A 22,326-nucleotide genomic window follows, 5' to 3' on the forward strand; every position below is an offset into this window, starting at 1 on the left:
TCCATGGATATTAATCAACAAGAGCTCCAGGTGAAAGGCACTATATAAGAGATTGTCTTGATGAACAGTCAGCCCACCATTCATTCTGGAGAACCTGGTGAAACCGATCAGTGGGGGCTGCCAGGCTCGACCCAACGCCTGACGCAGGACTGAAGGGTGTGAGCACGCCAAGACCCCCACACGCGACTCGTAATTCTTAATTCTCTTTTTTATTTCATTTCTTACAAACAGAAAAATAGGCAATGCCAGGCACGAGTGTCGCTCTCTCAGCCTCCTTCTCTTTCTTCTTCATCTTGTTCAAAAACAGTCAACAATAACAACGTCCTATGTGTGGGAGAGCCAGGCTGGCACAGTGGGCAGTGCTGCCACCTCACAGCATTCTGGGCACAACTTGTGTGTGTATGCCCCCCCACGCATAACCAAACCGTGGCACATCCGTCAGCGCAGGCAGGGAAGAACTGACAGCAAGAGCCCCCTAAATCTATCTAAGTACTATATAGCGCCTTCCATCTCGACCTGCCAACGACTTCTTATGCAGGGCACTTTAGACTGCGGCACTGTCTCCACCTTACTGTACACCTGGAGAATGTCACTGTCCTCTGTGCTGGTGACAATAGAACTACGGGTTTAGAGCGTTCTATTGGGCCATTCACGTCATCTGTCTACTTTATAGCGCCTTTTCTATCTACACACCTAGTGCACTTCACATTATTTGTGTTATATAGTGCCTTTCACGTTACCTATGGTGTCTTTTATTCTCTATCTTCTATGTATCTCTTGTAGAGTTCTTTTCATATCCACGCTATATAGTGCCTTTCACTTACTGCCACTCTGAACTTGACTACCAGGTTTAAAAATAGAGGATCAATAATTATTTTTTTTTGTATTTTATTTTATTAATGCCATTCGGATGCACACCTCCAGGTTCAGGAACAGTTTCTACCCAACTGCAATCAGACTCGAGAATAAGCAGTAACCTTGTGCCACCTCCACTGCTACCTGCACATTTGCTTCTGCTACTGTCTCTATTTATTCCTAGGATTCTGCTTTTATTTATTTACTTATCATATTCATTTATTTATTTTGTGGGTTTTTTGTGTCTATGTTCACTGTCTGCAGGGGCACATGCAAGAAGCAAGCATTTCATTGTACATGATACTTCTAATCGTGACAATAAAGAATTGAAATAGAAGGCTGCCACCCTGCCCGAGGATTTGTTCCTGCCTTGCGCCCTGTGTTGGCTGGGATTGGCTCCAGCAGACCCCTGTGACCGTGTAGTTAGGGTATAGCGGGTTGGATAATGGATGGATTTCTGCCCAGCTCCAATTCCTGGCTTTTACTGGATCCCCTGTGCCCACCTCTATTATCTCGTACTTTGGGAGCCCATCTTGTCGCCAGTCGTCTCTTAACCCGAAAAGTGCCTCGGTGTGGATACGTTTTAGTAAGGGGCGTTACTACACGTGCCGAAAGCGGACATGACTGTGTACTAAATAATAAACACGCATGACCGTCTGAACGCGAGCCCAAACAGCGAGGAGGGTCCGCAAGTGGGGGTCTGATGGCATAAACCGCCAATCCATTCAAGTCACGTGTCCTCCACAGGGACGGGGAACACCGTCTGGCCCACGACTCTGCCGAACTGGTCCGATCTGCAGTGGTCTTCTAACCCCCCAAACCCCCTCCCCCCTTCACCCCGAGACCCTTCAATCGCGAACAAAGTGCTTTCCGTCTGGCCAGCTGTCGGTGTGCCCGTCTGTTTGCCCGTCGTACCGCGCAGCGCTACTGAGGCGGTGCTGAACCTGAAAGTTCCATCTATTGGTCGAATGCGTGTCCATCTCGTGCCTATGATTGGACCGCAGGTTTGTCAGTCTGAACGGCGGGCTCTGCGCCGGAAGTTGTTCCTGGCGTTGCTTGCGTAAACAGCCACAGACCAAATAGCCTTTCGCAGAAGAGTTCCGGTGTGATGTTTTGGGAGTAAATTTGTAAAATCCTGACATTCGCAAGAGCAGCGACGAGCCTGCGAGGGCACGAGTCGTAATCACGCGATGGACTTACCGCGCAGCCGCTCATGATGGACCACGACAAGTAGCCGCGTGCGCTCGAGACGACGGTAAGGGTAACAATGAATTGTCCAAGCGGCCCGGGACAGCGCGAAGACTCGGGGGAGGAGATGGGTGATCTGGTGAGCCCCGTGGGGCTAAGCGGTCAAGCTGGGGTGGTGGTGGTGGTGGTGGTGGTGAAGAAGAGGATGAGAGTGAACAGCGAACAGTTGGATTTAGCGGCGGTGCGAATCTCCGTTTGTGAGGCGAGATCTGGAGGTCCGGGAGTGTGTGTGTGTGTGTGTTTATTATGTTTTTTTCGTCCACGGCTGTTCTCTTGGAGCTTCGGGTCAGTGGGGTCTCAGACAGACTCAGCCAGTGATGAAGCCGCTCGGTGTCTCCTGTTCCACTGCACGTGACGTCCGAGAGCCGCAAACAGTCGGCATGCCAGTGTCTCGAATGGTCCGTGCCCGCCTGTGCCCCCATCCCCAATCCCGCCCTGGCACCTTATCAGGACACACACGTGCACGCCAGCCCCGGCCATGCTGCTTGTCAGGCGGGCCACCCGAGGCTGAGTATGCCGTGGGGTGGCAGGGCAGGGCAGGGCAGGGCAGCTCGGGGCTCAGGGGGTTTGATCGCTCGGGTGCCTCCACACTCGCGTCCAAGATCCGCCAGAAGCGGACGGAGAGCAGGCCGCTGAAAGCCCAGCAAAACTATTTTGTCCGGCGGATTCTTTGCTAAGCGCCTCTAGCTGTCCGGCTGCGTGTTTCTCCTAAAATGACCCGGTGCCCCTTCTCTCCGCTACTCCTCATTAAAACAGCGCTGGGGTCTTTATGGCGCCTCTCCTCCTGCGTGTAGCGAGTGTGTGTCGTCAGGACCACCCTGTGACACCCCCACCCACCCTAACCAGTTCATAACTTGGTCGTCTGCTGAGATTTTGGTGTGTCAGGCTGAGAGTGACGAGCGAGTGGCACAGGTGGCACTAAAAGGGCGATGAGAGGAGGAGCAGATGCTTATTGCCCTTAACGTGGATGATGTCTTCTGGATTGACGTGCTAATGAAGGCCGTGATCCAGGTGGTCTCCTAAGTATTTACGCTCCGTCACTGTTTGTACCCCCTGCCCCAGAACAGCGATGGGCACACAAGCAGATTTCTTATGACGCCAGTTTACCATCCAGTCGTGGCTTTCATCCTGTCAGCTGGCGTCGTCCTCTCCCTGGCCACTGGTGCACACAGTTAAAGCGATGGAGAGAGAACGGCGCCTTGAGGTGGTCATCGGGGGGCAGCGTGTGACTCCCAAGGCCCCAGTGCAGTGACAGGGACACCGAGGTGTAAAAACTGGCACCGTCCTTCAGGTGAGACGTAAATCTCTCTCTGGTCGTGAAAGATCCCTGGGCATCTGTCAAAAAGGGCCCCCCATGCCCTTGTCCATTCCGGCCCCCTACTTGCCCCCCTTTCTCTCTCTCACCCCTTCACCGCCGTCTGGCCGATGTGTGGAGTGGAGCAGCGCTACTTAAATGGCCTACAAATCCCAGCAGCCCCTGCTGTGTCAGCCCATTGGCGTCATCTGTAACCAAAAAGCAGCAGAAAGCCCACCGATCGTCTGTTACACTCTGGGGGGCTTTGTGCAGCTGCATGCTTGGCCTGTGCCCGTGTGACTTCGTCTCGCTTAGCTGCAGCTTTGTCTGGGGGTCTCCCATTCACCCCAAATGTCCCCGCAGCAGGTGGCACCTGATGGGTCAAAGCTGTCCGTTTTATTCGGAGGGCTGCTTGAGGGGTCACCCATGCCCGCTGTGTTTGGACTTTGTCGGGAGTGTTGGTGAGCGCCCGTGTTTGTTACATAATTATCACGGTTGGGGGGCACTAGGGTGGGATTTTGGCCCGTGTTGTTTGTTTATTGGTCGTTTGAAGCTGATTTATTGTTTTTTTCTTAGGCGCCCCTGTGTGTGGCGGGTGCACACGGTGGGCCAAGGCTGGGGGCCTGCCTGGTGTGAACCCGCGCGTCTGGATGGCTGGTGTGTCCAGGTGGGCGGTGGTCGAAGTGGCCCCCCCACCGTCTATGTAAAGCGCCTTGAAGAGCTCAACTGGGGGGCCGCCATTGGCCAGCAGCAGGCACTCGGCTCAGCGTCTTCTCTGCTTTGTTCTTTTCTTCAGGCCGTCGCGCCCGTTGAGTTCTCCTTTGGCTCAGAGTTTCAGAATGCAAAGTGACCAGGTGACCCTGCCGGTTGGACAGCTGACCCCTGCGCCCATCAAGTGGGTCGTGTCCGAAGATGGCAAAGTGGAAAACGGGGAGGTGGTGACGGCCGCCAGCTGTAATCAGGCCGAGAACGTGGGGCTCTACTTTGTGGCGGGCAGCGGGCCAGAGGTGGACGAAGAGCACGTGGCACTGCCAGCCACCCCCAGCAGCCTGATCTCCTTCAGCCCAGCGGACAGGGGGGTACTCAGCCTCTCGTTACCGCGTAAGTAGGGGGCACCAGTGGCGTTATTGGGGTGAGGGGCGGAGGTTTGAAAATCATAATCAGTGTGATTAGGGAAGAGTCATCGGGTACATTTAAGGGGGCTTCAGACCTGGAATCTGCTAAGCCTGAGGTGGGCCCGTGTGTGACCTGCCGTGGTGAGCAGTGCCAGCCAGGGGAAGCTGTCACGCCCAAAGCACGGAGTCTCAAGGCCGTGCCACATGTGTATGACATGGAGGTGCAAAGAGGGTCCGGTGTTTTGGTTACCTTGGTGTTGTGCTGGTGAAGGTCACTTAGATGGCTATAAGGTTCACTGGCACCCTAGATGGTAGAGCCGGCCCTGGTGGTGCCACTCAAAGACGCTGCCTTCTCAGCTTGGTCTGCTTTGCCTGCTTCAGTGACCCCAGCAGCCTGGCAGACCCTCGGAGCACAAAGGCAGAATGAAGACCAGAGAAAGCCACACCTTCCCTGTGACAGAGTGCAGGTCATGGTGGTCCGAGGCCCACCAGAAAGGCCAGAGGAGGCTGGCACACAAAGCGAATGACGACAGCGGCGGGGCCACAACCCGCTAAGTCTGATACCTCATCCTGAGCCTAGCGTCGCCGCCATAGTGTGACCCTGTGGGCTCCCAAGTGCGGCCCCTCTTCTCAGCTGGAGCCCCCAAGCTTTGACTTTGTGCTGCAGATTGACGTCGTCAGTGTGAGTCGGCCTGGTGGTGAGGGTGGGCAGGTATCAGGGTGGCATAGGACACTTGGGGCGTCGACAGACCTGTAAGGCTATTCTTGAGCCCACCGGCACTGGGCCATCAGTTGATTTCACCTTTTCTGCCATCCAGGAGACCCAAAGAAGTCCCCCGGTGCGATAAGCTGCAAGTCACCACGCATCAAGATGGAGAGCCCCGAATCGAAGAACTTCTTGTTGGCGAGGACCAGCCTCCATGTCAATGGCAGCAGAGCCCACCTCGGCGGTTTGCATGACATGAGCGGCAGCAAAGCCACATCGGTAAGTAAGAGGACGGCGGACCCCTAAAGCGAGGTGGTCTCTCACTGTCATGTGAAGTCGATGGTCACCTGCTTCATTCAAGTGTCCCTCTCCGTCATTGAGGACCACGTCTGTCTGTTGCCCCCTTGCAGACCCCCCGCATTCTCCACAGCTACTCGGCCCTGGCGGTGAGTAAACAGATGAAACTGGCCAAGCAGCAGCGGGATCGGCGGAAGCCCAACTTCACCCAAGAGGAGGTGGAGGTCATCCTGAGCGAGATCAAGAAGAACGTGAAAGGCCTGCTGGGCAAAGGGCAGTGGAGGCTGGGCAAGTATGGGAGGATGAAAATCTGGCAGAACATCGCCCGCAAGGTGAACGCCCTGGGCTACAGCCGGAGGTCCGAGGTGGACATCCGCAAGAAGTGGTACGACCTGCACAGGACCGCCAACAAGAGCATCGCCGAGCGACTGCGCCAACTCCGGATGGCCGCCGGCAAGTCCCCCACGTCCAAGGTGGCATCTGCACACGAGGACTTGGAAGAGGAGCCTCTGGACCTGCCACCTCTGAGTGACGTGGACACTGCCGAGGAGGGTGACCCACCGGTCTGGCTGGATGAAGGTAAACCTAAATGGGGTCAGAGGTCAGGTGACTTTGGGGCCTCCCATTAGTTTGTTTAGGTTCGAGACCTGATTGGGTTTGCTCATCAAGGGTTAACACTCATGTCACCTGCCAAGAACTGCGAGTCGCTGGTCACGCGAGTAAAGGCTGGCATCTTCTTTTAAATTCATGCCCACCATGTCCCCCCACAGATAAACCAGAGCTGACGCCGGGGTCCGCGGAGGACTTGCAGATTAAAATGGAGATCGAGGAGCCTGGCGCTGGGACAGCCAGCCTCGACACCCCTGGGCGGCAGTCGTTTCACCTGAGGGGCTGCCAGGTGGTCGTCGAAGTGCTCGAGTCTGAGAAGGAACGTTCCATAGAGGCCGAAGTGTTCGGGAGGCCTAAGGACCCCTCGCAGATGTGTAAGTGCCAGGTCAGCCTGGTGACATTGGGGGTGTCCTCCCTTCGCTGAGCTTCTTGTGTCTTTTGTGCCCGCAGGTAAGGAGGAGGAGTTGTTCAGCTGCCCATACTGCAGGGCCTCGTTTGCTGGGGAGCCATTCCTGGAGGAGCACCTGAAGACGAGGCACCCCAAGACCGCGGGGAGCGCACCCGTCCTGCCCCTGGTTAGTGCCCATGCTGCCAGCTCTCACTTTATGGTGCCCGAGGTGCCACCTTATAATGTCCAAATGTCTGCCTTCCTCTTCAGGGCCCATCGACACAAGAGCTGTGTGACTCTTCATCGTCCTGCAGCAGCTCCTCGTGGTCAGATGCCCAGTCAGACTGGCGCCGTTGGAAGATGTTGATGCGAAGCCGAGACAAGAGGAAGCCCAACTTCACAGAGAATGAAGTGGACATCATCATCGCCGAGGTGAAGAAGAACGCAAAAGTCCTCTTCAACCGGGAGAAGCAGTGGAACATGCGAGACAAGATGAAGGTGTGGCAGGACATCGCCATCAAGGTCAGTGCCCTGGGGCAGAGCCGGCGCTCCCGCAAGGAGGTGAAGAAGAAGTGGTACGACCTGAAGAGGAACCCCCGAGAGGGCCTGGCGGAGTGGCTGCGGGCACAGGGCTGGGGCAGTGAGAAGGTGCGAGAGCCACCTGTGGAGCGCAGCGTGGCACCCTCAACGGAGCCAGCCCTGGCAGAGGGAGCCTCGGTGGCAGAGGGAGCCTCGGTGGCGGACGTTAACGGTAATGTGGGAACTTTATGGGTATGGGAAGTGAATGATTGGCTACTTTCAGCTGTGATGTCACCATCTCACAGGGCTACCTCCTGACTGGTTACTTTTAGTGGTGATGTCACCGGGCTGCCAATGGCTGATTGGCTCATTGCAGTAGTGATGTCACCATGTCACTGGGCTGTAAGCCGATTGTTTACTTCCTGATTGTCCCGGGGTGCCGGAGCCCGTCGGCGTGCCATGGTCTGTTTGGGCTTCGACGCCATCCACTACAGAGCCAGGCAGACGTCTGCGAGTCGTCACTTTACTTGTGCTGACGTGTGTGCGCCTTTGTGTCTCCTCTGTTTAGAGCGACCTGAAGAGGAGGGCCATGATGAACCACCTGAGCCCACGGAGGAGCAGGAATTGGACCACCCCGAGCAAGAGATCTGCAGTGCCCCAGAGAGCCTTTTGCAATGTGAGGATGCCCAGAGCCCGGTGACAGACAGCGCCCCCTCTGACCTCAGCAACGGCACTTCAGGGCTCCTGGCCGTCGTGGAGCAACTGTTAAAGGCACAGCAGGAGACCAACGCCAAGTTGGACAGCCTGACCAAAACTGTCCGCTGCGGCTTCGCTGACTTTAGTGGCATCGGCCACAATGGGCTGGCTGGCAGTGTTGGCAGTATGGAGCGCAGCGTGGCAGAGGTGAGCAGGTGCCTGGCACAGATCGAGAGGAAGATGGACGTGTGGACCGAGAAGATGAGCCAGGCACAGGCAGAGCAGATGAAAGTCATTGAGAACGTGACGGCCACGCTGAACCTCGTCGCCACACAGCTGGCCTTGGTGGCACCCTCTAGAGTCTCGCCGTCTCCCACCAAGCCTCAAAAGTCCTCGTCAGAACTCGAATCGTGAAAGGGGCGCAGAAATCCAAAGAGAAGCAATAAGGCTGCCGCCAGAAGGAACCTCAGCCCACCCCTAGAGGGCGCCGTTCATCGCTACCTCAACCCACACAAGAAGAAAATCAGTGGCTGCCAGCAGGGGGCGCCAAAGGGGAAACTGGAGGGCATTCGGTCTTTAGCTCAAATGGACACTTGTGAACTCGAGACATCCTGACAGTGCTGGGTCAAAGACCACCCGGGTCAGTCGCAACTCCTGGGGTGCCCACAGAAACGAGACTTGAATACAGCCACAGCACTGGACGGGCCTGGGCGCGCTGGCACGCGAGTCCCTGCCACCCTCCAGCGAGAGCTCCGTGCAGGCCTACTTCATATAGCGTCTTTCACTGTTTCCAAGCACTTTACAAAACTGAATGCAATATTACAATCCTGAAGTAACAAAGTCACATGACGGAGGTCACGTGGAGGGACCAATGGCGAGGCAGTGGTGGGGACCGCCAGTGATCGCTGAGGGGGAGACTGCCCACCTCTGACCCTGCTGGGGGGGTGTCGTCAAGGTGATACCGCTGGGTGCCCAGTGACGCTGGCCAGCCGTGAACTTGACCCAGTTAAGGGTGACACGTGACAAGAGCAGGCATGGGCACTATGAACTCTGACCTTTCCCTTCCATTGGTAGGTTTGTGAGGAGCCCAATAAAGCCGGCTGGCCTCAGCACATCAGCCCGCTCTGCCTCTTTTGTGAATGTGGGGGGTCTGTGTGGGGCAGAAGGGCATTGGGGGGCACGAGAGTCAGAGAGGTGACAGGCAGACCAGAACAGCAAAGCGCTGGATGGGGGGCCACAAGAAGATGACGATGACAACTGCATTTATATAGCGCTTTGCAAGACCCTCAACACACTTTACATGCATTACAACCACTGCCAATGTAGAGCAGCCATTGTGGCACAAGTACACTCACCACATGTGCCTTACCAGGTGCTGAGTGGGTGAAGGAGAGGGGGCCAGATCATGATTGGGGGACCATAATGGATGAAGGTCATGGTGGGCAACTGAGCCAGGACATCGGGGTACACCCTCCTCTTTAGGGAGTCAGGACCTCGTTTTTACATATCAGCTGAAGGATGGCACCCAGTATACCCCCCCACACAGACCACAGCGTGAGTGCCCCCTGTTGGCCTCTCCAACACCTCCTCCAGCAGTCACCCAAGCTTCTAGGTGGTCTCCCATGCAAGTAGTGACGGGGCCCAAACGGGCTGAGCTGCTCTCAGGTGCAGGTGCTGTGGACGGGCAGCGGCCTTGGGTTCAGCGCCAGCCTGGTCACTCGCCATGTGTGCCTGTCTCTTCAAAGCCATGCAGGGCGGGTGGTCTGGCCTGGCATATGTGGTCAAGTGTCTTCTGCGACATGCTGGAGTGTGTGTATCCAACAGGGGGCGCTGAGGCCAGTTTAGAACTGCAGCTCCTACTTTGAATGTGCCACCCCAGTATCCATGGTGGAAATATTAAAACGAATACAGTCCTACAAAAAGTGACATTTCACTTTAAATTGGTGCCTTCACTCACGACGTTGTAGTTGTTTGTTACTCGTACGGCCGGAGAGAAGCCATTGGAGCAAAGACTGCGTTTCCGAGTTTTGGTGGAACGCGGGGGGCATTGCTCTGGGCACAGAGTCGACGTCACATTGGTGCTGAAGGGACTTCTGCCTTTGAGACAAGCCTGTGACACTTCTTGGTCCTAAACGTGGTTCTGGATGCTTTCCACTGACCGCTGAGCTCCAATGCCATGCTAAGTGTGGACTGGGCCCTTTGCTGCCAACGGCGCCTTCTTTCATCCTCACCTTTCGGCAGCTCTCGTACAGTTTGACATGGAAATGGATACATGAGCATACATTTAAAAAAGACGTGGTAACCGTAACACATAGAAGCTGATGCCCGTTAGTGTGATGGCATATGGGTAACGCAGCGCTCTGCTGTTAGTCTAGTGAAGCCAAGGAAAAATGAACATGCGGGATGGCACAATTGTAGAACAACGCACTGCACTGACATTTCTTTGGATAGAAGGAGTGAAACCCGCCGAAATGTCACAACTTGCCACACAAGAGTATTGGGGGCACCGACCTGGCAACCCCATTTATGTTAAGAGCAACAATGAAAGGGCACACCGGGGCACAATGTAAACAGCAGCTGCACAGAAGATTCTCCGGTCTGGAGCTGTGGATTCTTTCACACCGGAGCTCCGTCCGCTATGATGGTGTGGGGGTCGTAAGCAGACCCCACCCTCTGGGGAGTGTCTTGGCTAGAAGGGGCGGTGCTCGCTCTGGGAACCGTGGGCGTGGTTAAGCTTCTTGGAACTGCAGGTAAAAGAGAAGACGCCGTCAGTGACGTCACCTCTCTCGTCCCAGAATGGTATCGCTTACCTTAGCGGAGCCAGCAGGATGATCCTCGGGTGCGCATGCGTGACGCCACTTAAAAAGAATTGCAAGCACCATTTAGGCATTGAGAGGCTGGAACCTGTAGACCACAATCTTGAAAATCTTTTGATTAATGTGGACGTTCTCATTTAATGCATAACTTGTGAAACAGCTGACGAGTCAGCAGGGTGGGTACATCTTGAGAGGTTTTCCATTTTTGTTAAATAAACTCGATGATGTGTCGCGTCGAGATTTACGTTGGTCACTCATATTGTGAATATGCATCCTTCCACTTGATCACCAGTGGATTTAATCGGAGCGTTAATTAGCTTTAATTACGAGACAACTGTCAAGGGTGGCGTTAGTTCACATTTCTAAAGATTTAAAGTTAAACCTGATGCAGTCTAATAACTGCAGTGTTTCTGGGACATCGTTAAGATATTTTTTAAACAGTTTCAACAGCAAACTGACTAATGATGAATGTTTTTCTAAATACATTACGTTTAGTAACTTCTGAATTTTAATATAAATGGGAAGCATTTCCGCGAATGTAATTAACAGGACATAAGGGACCCCCTTGCTTTATTCCACGATTAACTTTAAACGCCCCATAAGGTAAATAAACTAAAATATTTGAATCCGTATGCAGGGGCTGAATTATATTTATATAAATTTTTTTTCCAAATCTTACCATTCGTTGAGAACATGAAAGCCGTGCCAAACGCGCTACGCAGCCTAGTATTTATATAGCGAGTGGCGTCTACGTCATCTTCCGGCGCGCTGTCGTCACATTTCTGCGTCCCAGAAGAAGCGAGGCAAACAAATATGGCGGACGAGAACGAACGACCCAAGGCTACGTGCACTTTTCTGTTTAAAAAGAGCGCCAAGAAGTTCAACGCTCGCAAGCGGAAAACGGGCGACAGTGACTCAGGTGCGTGTGGACGAGGGGTCGTTTACGAGCGGCTGTCGTACGTGTGTAGCCCAAGAGGTGAATTGGCTCGCACTCTGGCGGTCCTACGTGTTTTGTCCTGCCGTGTCCGCCTTTTAAAGCAGGCCGACTGGACGAAGAGAGAGCCGGTCCACTCGGACCGCCACTCGTGCTTACCGAGAAAGACGGCAAGGTCTTGATGCGTGAAGCGCCTTGTGGCGGTGTCCTGTATGAAAGACGCTATATCACTTAAGAGAACGAAATTAGAAAAAAAAGTGGCGAACCGGGTGACGTCATTCAAGCTGTGCGCAAAAGAGGGGCACCTGCTGTACCCCATCAAATGTGCCCTCCTGGATTGGTGCCGTTAAAGGGCATTGGACCACCGGTGGAAACTTTTGCCTGTCGGTGGTCAGTCCTTCAGATCCTAATAATGTCAATTATTACTCTTTATATAGCGCATTTCACGGAGCGCTCCTCCTTTATAGCCGGCTTGTGTCTTTCTTAAAGTTTGCGTGTTTATTTCTAGATGTTTACATTTATTGAAGCCGTAACAGAAGTGTCACCGTTAACTGGGGAGAAAGCGGCAACCCCACATGTCCGTCCGCTCCAGCTCAGAGTGGCCATTATGGCCCCCAAATCAGGCTGGAACCGACCCACGATGGGCACAGCGGCCGCGCCTCCTCCTCGCTTTCACCGATCCTCCCGTGACGTGTCGAGCTGTCAAGGTATCGCCCGCTTGTCTGCACCCAATGACGGCCAACTCCCCAATCACAAAGCGCGTCACGAGTGGACTGGGCAAGGCTGAGAGTCGCCTTCAAAGATAGGGAGTTGTATCCAGCAGGGGGCGCATGCATCCTGAAAAAAGGATCATTAGAAATTGCTGAACCTATAAATATATATAATGGGGGGTGTACATGCATGTTATTCCCTAGTGGTATGGCGGTGATCAAAAGAATCAGTAACACTACTGGTACATCATTCTGTTTAACATTGGTTTAACACTCACAATGATATAATAGTCCAAGGACCGCTATACTTGACCAAAGCGTGGCGCACTTGGGGTTTCCTGTGAACGGCGCTTGTCCAGTCTTTGACAGAGCCTTCATTTGGACACAATCGGGAGCGACGTCTTCCATCCGTCTGTATGTGAATTGCAGTTGTTCAATTTTTATTTTTTTTTAATTTTTTTTTTTTATACCTTCTAATGCAAACTCCAAACGTGGGTACAATGGGTTTGCTGACTCCAGAGATTGCTTGCCTGGGAACCCTTAAAATGGCTGATGACCCTGGGCAAATAGGGATGTCAACACTTGACTCATCTCCCTGTCAGGTTCATCCCGTCTTTTTAGCTTCTCATTGTAAATTTATTCGTGTATGAAAAGCCCTTACAGGTCACAGTGGCTCACTAAAAGTCTTTGCTTACATTAGTATGAAAGTGGACGGGAGGCTAGCAAGGCACCTCAGACATAATGTCCGAGTCTGAGAAGCTGGCCTTGCGACTGCATGAGGGAGCGGCGGGCCATAGAAGTTGAGGCAGACATGGATCCCGAGGAAAGACGCAGAAGATTCATGTAAGGCTACAGATAGTAAGCATTTCTGTGACAGAGAGTGTGGTGAGTAAATAAAATAAAACGAAAGCTATGGAGTGCAATGCTAACAGAGACGGGGGGCACCTGGAACGAGCCTGACATCAAGACAAGAAGATCGATGGTGCCAGCCCGAGTTTAAAATGGACAAACCAAGGAGAAGTCCCAGAGAGTAGGAGACAAAGCCACAGTGAATGGGCAATCCCAGAGGACCGTGGGGTGGCAGGGTGTGGGACTCCAAGCACTCATGATGGTGTATGTCTTGTCTTGTCTTGTCTTCTGCAGGTAGCCACAGTGAAGAGGAGAGTAATGTGGTCGTCCGGAAGAAGAAATCCAGCAGTGTCTTCAACCCAATGATCCAGCAGGTAGGACTGAGCACCGCGTTTAGGACACTAGAACAGTTTAGTCAAGAACGGGCCGTCCAGCCCAACAGCCTGCCAGTCCAATTAATCGGGTCAAGATGTGAGGGCCCCTAAAATCCTGCTGTCCGCCTCGCTTCTTGGTAATTTATGTCATGTGTCTGTGGTTCTTTATGTGAAGTAAAACTTGGCCAAACTTACACTTGACAAGTTTCTGGCTGTGCCCCGTGTTCTTGTTGAGTAATTCATTCTAAAGTAAGACCCACGATTCACATCCCTTTCATAATCTGAGACACTTCGATCCTGTCACCTTGATCATCTCTGAGTGCTATCCCCCCAAAGATATTTGTATTTGTTACTTCCTCTGAGTAGTAGAGCAGAGCAGAGGTGATGGTCGATGATATTGTCCATCGCCGATTGGCTGACCCATCGTCAGTATAAAGAAACTTTGCTGATTGGATCCAAACATTTGCAGAAATTTCCTCAAAGCTCCACACGGTAGCCGTCCCTTTTTCAGTTTGTTAATCTCGTGCACCTCACAGAGCGGCTGTCGTACTTTCCTGTTGGCAGCAGGAGACGTGTGCCATTGCTGTGCTAGGCTTGTTTAGTGGCAGTGCGCTGTAGTTGAGGGATGGCAGCCGCAGGCTCCGAGTGCTTGAAGCTTCAAGGAAGACCCCAATATACAGTCAAACGAAAAAGTTTGGGAAACCCTCTTAATTCTGTGGATTTTTGTTTCGCATTGGCTGAACTTTCAAAGTAGCAACGTCCTTTTAATATCTGACCTGCCTTATGGACACAGTAGGATTTCAGCAGTGACATTCAATTTATTGGATTAACAGAAAATATGCAATATGCGTCATAACAGAATTAGACAGGTGCATAAATGTGGGCACCCTGACAGAGATGTGACATCAGTACTTAGTGGAGTCTCCTTTTGCTCCTTTGAGCCTCTCGACGCTGTCCTCCTGTAGCCTCTGATGAGTGTCTGGATTCTGGACGGAGGAATTTCTGACCCCATTCTTTTTTTTTTACTTTTTTCTTTTTTTTTTTTATTAATTCTCTTACAATCCATACAAATCAATCAAGTTTTTACAAATAGAAGATTTATGTTAAGATCAGATCGATCCCCACCCCTGAGAGAGACAGCAAGCCAAACGGCGTGAAATTCAAGGCTTGTAAACATACCTAAATTAATAAATTCTCTGTGCTTTATGAACTTATTTTAAAATATTACTGATGAGATCCTGCCATGTTTTGATAAAAGTCTGTACAGATCCTCTGAGTATTTGATTTTTCCCAATTTCAAATAACATAACACATCGGTTTCCCACTGACTTAAACTGGAAGAACCCAAACTCTCCTCTTTTATCAGAATAAGTCTGCGTGCCAAGAGTGTAGTGAATGCCATCCCAGTTTGTTTGTCCTTCTCCGCTTTAAGCCCCTCTGGAAGACCCCCCAAACACAGCTGTTAATGGGTTAGGAGGGATTGTGAGTCCAAGGCTGTCTGAGAGGTAATTCAAAATGTTTGTCCAGAATGATGTTAATTTGCTGCAGGCCCAGAACGTGTGACCAGTGAGGCTGGAGCTCGTTTGCAGGTTGGATCAGGCCCTGGAAACATTCTGGAGAGTTTTAGTCAAGACAGATGTTTCTGACCATTCTTCATAGAAAGTCTCTCCAGTTCAGTTCAATTTGATGGACAGCCTGCTTCAAGTCACCCCATAGATTGTCGATGATATTCAAGTCAGGGGACTGTGACGGCCATTCCAGAACATTGGACTTCTCCCCCTGCATGAATGCCTCTGTAGATTTCCAACTGTGTTTTCGGTCATTGACTTGTTGGAATATCCAACCCCTGCTTAAGTAACTTCAGCTTTGTGACTGAGTCTTGAACATTATCCTGAAGAATTTGTTGATATTGAGTTGAATTTCTCCGACCCTCGACTTTAACAAGGCCCCCAGTCCCTGAACTGGCCACACAGCCCCACAGCATGATGGGACCTCCACCAAATCTGACAGGAGGTAGCAGGTGTTTTTCTTGGAATGCGCTGTTCTTCTTCTGTCATGCAAAGTGCTTTTTGTTCTGACCAAATAACTCCATTTGTGTCTCATCAGTTCAAAGCACGTTGTTCCCAAATGACTCTGACTTGTCTAAATGAGCATTTAAATACAACAAGCGACTCTGTTTGTGGTGTGAGTGCAAAAAGGGCTTCTCTCTCATCACCCTGCCATACTGATGTTCTGAATTGTAGAACGATGTGCAGATACACCATCTGCAGCGAGATGTTCTTGAGGTCTTTGAGGTGATCTGTGGTTGTCTGTAGCCATTCTCACAATCCTGCCTCTTCATATGACGCTCCTGTATTTTTCTTGGCCTGCCAGACCTGCTGTGTTGGTTTAACAGCAACTGTGCCTGTGGCCTTCCACTTCCTGATTCCATTCCTTACAGTTGAAGCTGACAGTTTAAACCTCTGAGATGGCTTTTTGTGTCCTTCACCTAAACCAGGAGACTCAACAATCTTTGTTTTAAGATGATCTGAGAGTTGCTTTGAGGATCCCATGCTGTCTGTCACTCTTCAGAGGAGAGTCAAAGGGAAGGAAGCACAACTTACAATGGACCACCTTAAATACCTTTGACCACTCATGATTGGACACTCCTGTCTGTGAAGTTCAAGGCTTGACGAGCTCATCATACCAAGTGATCAGCACTGAGCAGTGACAGGCGTTCAAATCAGCACAATGACAAGGGGACCCACATTTGTGCACAGCCAGTTCTTCACATTTGATTTAATTTCATAACTAAATACTGCGTCATTAAAAATCTTTGTTCAGAAAACACCGCAGGACTCTGATGTTCCTAGGAAATGACAGACGTACCACTGCTATCTTTTTTTGTAGAAAGGAGAGTCAATTATTATGCAGGCTGAGAGGGGGTCCCAAACTTTTTCATATGACTGTACTAATACACTGCCAGGGGACTGGGAGGAGGAACAAGGAGCCGACTAAATGGAGTCCTGCCAGTCACTTGTTTACTTCTGTCACTGCTTGTGTAGGGTCTCGGCTGTGAAGTGGGCCATCTGTAAGCTTAAGTGGCTGACTTGCCAGGTCTTTGGTCAGCGGCCTCGGACTTCAGTCTGTGCAAATAAAAACTGCTGAAAGAAACCGAGGGTTGACCTCACTGGGCTTTGACAATCGCAGGAGGACCCTCTGTGGGGTTAAAGGGTTAAAAACAGGATCTGGAGCAGAGCGTGGGAGTCGGGAGGGCCAACGAGTAACAAACGGGACTGAAAGGAGCAAACGTGCGCAAGTCACGATAGGGAGATGGCGGCCGCAGTCGGTGCTCTCCGTGGAGTTCGGCCGTATTTCGTTTGTCTTGTTGGCTGTCTTTGAACTGTCTTTCCCGAGGTTTCTTCCAGTTTTTCCTGGTCGTCTTGGAGAGTCGAGGCTGGTGGCTGTCAAAGGCAGGGCCTGTTCAAGCCCATTGCGGCCCGCCTTGTGTGGTTTTGGGCTCTACAATAATAATCGGTATTGTACTGTACTGTGGCGTCACTTAAAGGCGCTGTTCCTCCTTTAATCTTTATTGTCGCCATCGAGATGAATGAACCTTTTATTTTATTATATGCACACAGAGGGTCACTACATCAGGAATGTAATTGTACTGCGTATGCAGGGTAATAAATCTGAAGTCGGCCGATTACACCATAGCTATAGATATATCAAAGCCGGGCCTCGCGTTCTTCTAAAGCCAGTGCCGTTGTCCTCCTGCGTGCACCTCGGAAGCTCACAATACCAGTCGTCGCCGCTCTGAGCGCCATGTCGTTTGCACACGTGCGCTGCTGCCAAGTCAGGTGAACACAAAGCGTGAATTTTCTTTTCTAACGCTTGCTGAGCCGGTCGCTTATGTGAGGCGGAAAGAGAACAACGGAGGACGCTGTGTTTGAGTGAGGGGAGTTGTAGTTTCCTAAACGTGGTAGGCATTGATTCACATCGTTCTGTGATGAGGCAGAGCTTTGTGTGATCTTCAGTTAAACAAACGTCCCTTCTGACTGACTCCTCGTAGTGACCTTACCGACTAGCAGAGTTATGGAGTCACGACCACAAAACCACTGCGTCCTGGGCGCCCCACCCGCGGGCGATGGCACCGGACCTCATCGATGGTTTGAATTGACTGTGGTACAGCGGGTCACTTTTAAAATAAATAATCGCCACACTCGTGGCTTAGCGGTTGTGGCCGAAGCGGTTCCCGGGGAGTTTGCGATGTGGGCATTTCTCGCCTAAGTGCACAGGTAAGAAACGGTCGGCATCCGTGATTGTTCCCAGGAGCTGCTGATTGCCACGACTGCCACGTCCTCTTCATAAATAGAAGTGCGAGGCGGCTAAAGGGAGGAAATGAAAGAAAGAAACGGAGGCTGCAGGAGTGTGGAGGGTGAAAGAAGGCAGGAAGCAGGAGAGCATGGAGCCTGGGTGAGTGGCCGACACCCGAGGGGTAGTGGTCGCTCCCGCCCAGTTTATTTTGAAGAGCAGGAGTGACGGGCAGGCAGCGAGAGTCGAGACTTGGGGTGTGCATTCCCAGCGTGGGCGCCCTGGTCGCTGTGGGACCCAAGGGGTTGGCTGCAGGTAGGGTGACTGCCCTGTGCGGAGCCCGTTTGGGAGATGCAGGGGAGCCGCCAGCGGTAGCAGAAGGACGCACCGGATTGTTAAAAGGATGAGCTTCCAGCCGTTCTTTTAACCTCGTCGTTTTAAAGAATGGATTTTAGCCTCCACTCTTCACTTGTGTTTTTACTGGATTATTTCTTTAACGACTTTGAGGGCCCTGCACTTATTATTGGGACACTTGGTTTGTTTTTAATAAAAGCACTTGACACTTTTGTGCACCATCTCCTTGCTCGTTGCGAGCTCATCGGTGACATTACCGACGGCGTTGGGGTCAAGCGGTCCCGGACAGAAGACGGGAACGTGCAGTGAACCCGCGTTGTCACATTGACGACGTGAACTTTAATTAAAGACATCGCACAGCCCTGCCGAGTAGTTTGTAGTGTTGGCCGAGAAGAATGTTTGTTTCGTGCAAAATGGAGATTAAAAAACCAAAGCCAACGGTGAGCAGTGCTGTACAGCAGCAAACGATGTGAAAAACATCCATGGAAAACAAATAAGAAGAAGAAGAAGAATACTAATAATCACACAGTCCACGCGCCGGCTACCCAGCTGCTTCCTTACAACGTGCAGTGCGGATACTTCTGGGAAACCTGAACGCCTTCAGTTTGAACCACACGCGCCTCAATAACCGGCATGCGGATTACGCCCCACGAGGAACGTCGGCTTTCAAGTTTTTCCGTGGATGTTTTCCCCGTTGGTTGCTGTTGCTGCACACGGTCAGGACCCTGATGTAGACTCGTGCTCTCCATCCTTGAAGTGGTTCAGTTTGAGTTTTGGTTCTTCTAGTACATGACAGTGATGATGATGACGATGCAGTGCTCTTCACATTGTCTTGTCTGAGGTGGTCCTCTGAGGTGGGGGCTGGCTGTAGTTTGGGTCCAAAACGTCCCCCCTTTGAGCAGTGTGTAGTGACCCTGCTGGTATAACAGCAGCCTGGGTTTCTATATAGCGCCTTTCTGCTGTGAACGCGCCCCGCAGGAGTGTAGCTTACGCCGTTCAGGTAAGGACTGGCCCACCTCTGCCTGTCAGTTTGAGGGGCTGCAGCTGTGTGTGAAGGGTCCCAACTTGAACGCTGCTGCCTCTTTTCTTGTATTTTTTGTGGCCATGTGTCACAGCGACGGCTCTTTGTTTTCCAGTCAAAGAAGACGGAGAGGGAGCAGATATCCGACAGCGACAGCGACGAGAGCCAGAAGGAGTCTGTCGGCGTCTCCTACAAGTCGTCTCGCTCCGCCGTAAGTATGCCAGTCTGGTGTCACTCGGCCACTCGCTACACGGCGTGACGGCACATCCTTCACCAGCCCGCTGACCTGACGGACTTTAAGACCAGCAGCAGACTAACAACATCGGGAATCAATCGTCTGAGGAGAGCAGGGCGGCCCTCTGCCCGTCTGTGCATTGCCATCTTCAGGGGCTGATTGCGCTTTCTCTTTTCATTTTGTATTTTAGTGTTCGCCTGATCATGGATTATCAATGTCTCCCTCTGTACACGTCTGTCCACCCTGAACCTGATCTCTCATCTCTGGAATTCTCCTTTAAAGTCCTGCGCTGTCTGCGCTGCGTTTCTTTCTCCTTTGCTCTTCTTAACTGCTTTTTTTTTTTTTTTTTTTTACCTTTTAACCGCTTTACGTCTTTCTTCCAATTAGCCAGTGGTGGCCATCTTGAAATCCTCGCCACACCTGTTACGATTTGTGTGACCCCGTCACCTTTAGTTCAGGGGGTGGTCAAGTGTCAATGCCACCTGCAGTCTCCAGCAATCACGTTACATGAAATTGGTAGAATTATAGAGTGGGCTTTATAAAATAATAAGAGTGACACAAATTACTGAAGACAGGCGCTTTATTGCATGTCAAAGGGCCACTCGGCCAACGCTGTGTCTTTTGTCCATAGAAACGAGAAGGTCCAGATGACATGGGGGCCACAGCGGTATACGAGTTGGACACTGAGAAGGACCGGGATGCCCAGGCCATCTTCGAGCGCAGCCAGAAGGTCCAGGAGGTGAGTGCCCTTGGTCTGCCCAGCAGTTGTCCCCAAGTTTCTCTGTTGTGTTCTTCTTGGTGACATACTGACCAGTAAGGACCCGACCCGAAGTGTAGGACACACGCGTCTGCTGACTAAGGCCTCACCTTATAACTTAAACCTCCACATCAGTTGGGTGTTGGCCAGCCAGGTGCACCATGGGAGGCCAGTGCAGTGGTGGGCATACATCTGCTTTGTGCCACGCTGTACTGATTACTTTGTGTCCTTGTGCAGGAACTCTCTGGTAAAGACGATGACAAAATCTACAGAGGCATTCATAACTACCACAAATTCATCAAACCCAAGGACACCTCCATGGGGAACGCCTCCTCCGGGATGGTCCGGTAAGATTCTCCGAGGGGCCGACTTGCTGCTCAGCCCATTTGTTGCCCGTTATTTACTTGTGTTTGTCTCCCTATCCTCTAGGAAAGGTCCTATTCGAGCGCCAGAGCACCTGCGGGCAACAGTGAGGTGGGACTACCAGCCTGACATCTGCAAGGACTACAAAGAGACCGGCTTCTGTGGCTTTGGAGGTTTGTGCCGGGGGTGGCGGAGGTTTAGCCGCCGGAGGGGCAGGTGACTCCACTAAATGGCCTCCTCTTGTGCCCACAGACAGCTGCAAGTTCCTTCATGACCGCTCGGACTACAAGCACGGCTGGCAGATCGAGCGGGAGTTGGATGAAGGACATTATGGAATGGCGGGTGAGTTGTGCTGCGGTGGGCTTTGGCGCCTGCAGGTCAGGCTGAGAGATCAAGCGTCTGCCCCCTTGCTGATGCTCTCTGTTTGTGTGTTTTACATGACGAATGGCTTCAGACAAAATGCTATCTTATAGAGAAAAGGAACCCGAGTGAACTCGCAGTGCAGTTTTGAAATTGAGATGTTACTCAGGAAACAGCCACGCTATCACCCCATGAATAAGGCGGCACAGCCGCGTCCTTCCTTTCTAGCACGCTCTTCTTTAATTCGGACACACTGGTACATTTGTGGGCTTCAACTTGTCTGTTGGGTTCCAGTCAGGACTCGGCCTGGTCACTCCAAACCCTCCACTTGTAGACGTCATCCTGCTGCATAACCCAGTGACCCTTTGGCTGCCGCTCATCGGGACAAGGACAGATGGCTGGACGTTCTTCTTAAGAACATTCGGCACAATTCCTGCTTTCTTTAATCATGGCAGATCTTCCACTGCACCCCCACGTGTCATTGTAGGCCCCCCAGTGTTCACCTTTGGACTCGTCTGTCATTATTCTAAAGGGACTCTGGGATCAGCTTGGCCTTTCTTCATCGTGACGTCCCTCTTCCTCCTCCTTATCATGGCGTCCTGCGGTTCTCTAAGTACCTTCTTGAATGGGGGTCACGGTGGAGGATTGGGCTCTTTCAAATGTGTGGTGCTGAGGGTCAGACTGGACAGGGTTGGCGAAGTGCAGTCAGTGACCTTTGGCCAGCTGTTTGAGTCCCTAATGGAGGGGACAAGTGTGTTACATTCACTTAGAGGTGACGCTGAAGCCTTTCTTTGTATCAAATGCGCACAGACAGTAAACAGCAGCAAGGGTGCGAACGCTTTATAAAAATGATGTGTGTGTGTGTGTGTGTGGGGGTCTCGTGCCTGTGCCCACCCAAGCAGCTTATCTGTATTTTAGCATTTTATTAACTGGGAGGCGTCTCATGGTGTCACCCGTTTTATTTTCTGCACAGACAATGAGAATTACGAGGTGAGCAGCGACGATGAAGACCTCCCTTTCAAGTGCTTCATTTGCAGGGACTCCTTCAAAAACCCAATTATCACCAAGTAGGTGTGCCGGTGGCGCCAGCCGGTGTTCCCCTCCCTGGTGGCTCTCCTTTAACTGGGTGTCACTGCTCCCCACAGGTGTCGCCACTATTTCTGTGAGCGCTGTGCCCTGCAGCATTACCGAAAATCCAAACGGTGCTACGTGTGCAACCAGCAGACCAACGGCGTCTTCAACCCAGCCAAAGGTACTCGCTCTGTCTGTGTGTGTTTAGGGGGAGAGACGGGAGCCATGATGGCCGCCCTGCCAGCCCCTTCACTTTTAACGAAACTCCACTCGTCTCCCCCCCCAGAACTGATAAGCAAACTGCAGAAGACTCAGGCGGCCGAGTCGGAGCCGTCAGACCAGGAAGAGCCTGAGAACTCGTGACGGGAGCCCGCTGGCCAGCAAGTCCTCCCCGTTGGCTTTTTATTTTTCCGTGTGTTGTCTTACCACTTGTAATTAAACATTTCAAAGCGATGCTGAAGG

The 22,326-nt window shown here is 51.9% G+C and overlaps 2 protein-coding genes across 2 annotated transcripts; both read left to right on the forward strand.

Moving 5' to 3' along the window:
- The first annotated feature begins 1,890 nt into the window (after positions 1 to 1,890).
- On the forward strand, positions 1,891 to 8,844 carry LOC120517554. Its single transcript, XM_039739951.1, has 8 exons — positions 1,891 to 2,110; positions 4,194 to 4,498; positions 5,331 to 5,497; positions 5,629 to 6,094; positions 6,286 to 6,498; positions 6,575 to 6,699; positions 6,783 to 7,263; positions 7,600 to 8,844. Exons 2-8 carry the CDS (start codon positions 4,237 to 4,239, stop codon positions 8,139 to 8,141), a joined length of 2,256 nt encoding a protein of 751 aa, XP_039595885.1. The 5' UTR covers positions 1,891 to 2,110; positions 4,194 to 4,236; the 3' UTR covers positions 8,142 to 8,844.
- A 2,457-nt stretch (positions 8,845 to 11,301) lies between these two features.
- rnf113a (ring finger protein 113A) lies at positions 11,302 to 22,318 on the forward strand. Its single transcript, XM_039739900.1, has 10 exons — positions 11,302 to 11,462; positions 13,331 to 13,410; positions 19,194 to 19,289; positions 19,945 to 20,052; positions 20,308 to 20,417; positions 20,500 to 20,606; positions 20,686 to 20,775; positions 21,767 to 21,860; positions 21,939 to 22,045; positions 22,151 to 22,318. Exons 1-10 carry the CDS (start codon positions 11,357 to 11,359, stop codon positions 22,225 to 22,227), a joined length of 975 nt encoding a protein of 324 aa, XP_039595834.1. The 5' UTR covers positions 11,302 to 11,356; the 3' UTR covers positions 22,228 to 22,318.
- Positions 22,319 to 22,326: the final 8 nt, after the last annotated feature.

Source organism: Polypterus senegalus, chromosome 17 (assembly GCF_016835505.1).
Source record: "Polypterus senegalus isolate Bchr_013 chromosome 17, ASM1683550v1, whole genome shotgun sequence".
Taxonomy (NCBI): Eukaryota; Metazoa; Chordata; class Cladistia; order Polypteriformes; family Polypteridae; genus Polypterus; species Polypterus senegalus.

Bases quoted from the DNA above. Each gene is read 5' to 3' on its own strand.
- LOC120517554 (XM_039739951.1), top strand. From the start codon at position 4,237: ATGCAAAGTGACCAGGTGACCCTGCCGGTTGGACAGCTGACCCCTGCG. The intron at 6,499-6,574 runs GTAAGTGCCAGG...TTGTGCCCGCAG, and splicing joins TAAGGACCCCTCGCAGATGT to GTAAGGAGGAGGAGTTGTTC. The intron at 7,264-7,599 runs GTAATGTGGGAA...TCCTCTGTTTAG, and splicing joins CTCGGTGGCGGACGTTAACG to AGCGACCTGAAGAGGAGGGC.
- rnf113a (XM_039739900.1), top strand. From the start codon at position 11,357: ATGGCGGACGAGAACGAACGACCCAAGGCTACGTGCACTTTTCTGTTT. The intron at 19,290-19,944 runs GTAAGTATGCCA...TTTTGTCCATAG, and splicing joins ACAAGTCGTCTCGCTCCGCC to AAACGAGAAGGTCCAGATGA. The intron at 20,418-20,499 runs GTAAGATTCTCC...CCTATCCTCTAG, and splicing joins GCCTCCTCCGGGATGGTCCG to GAAAGGTCCTATTCGAGCGC.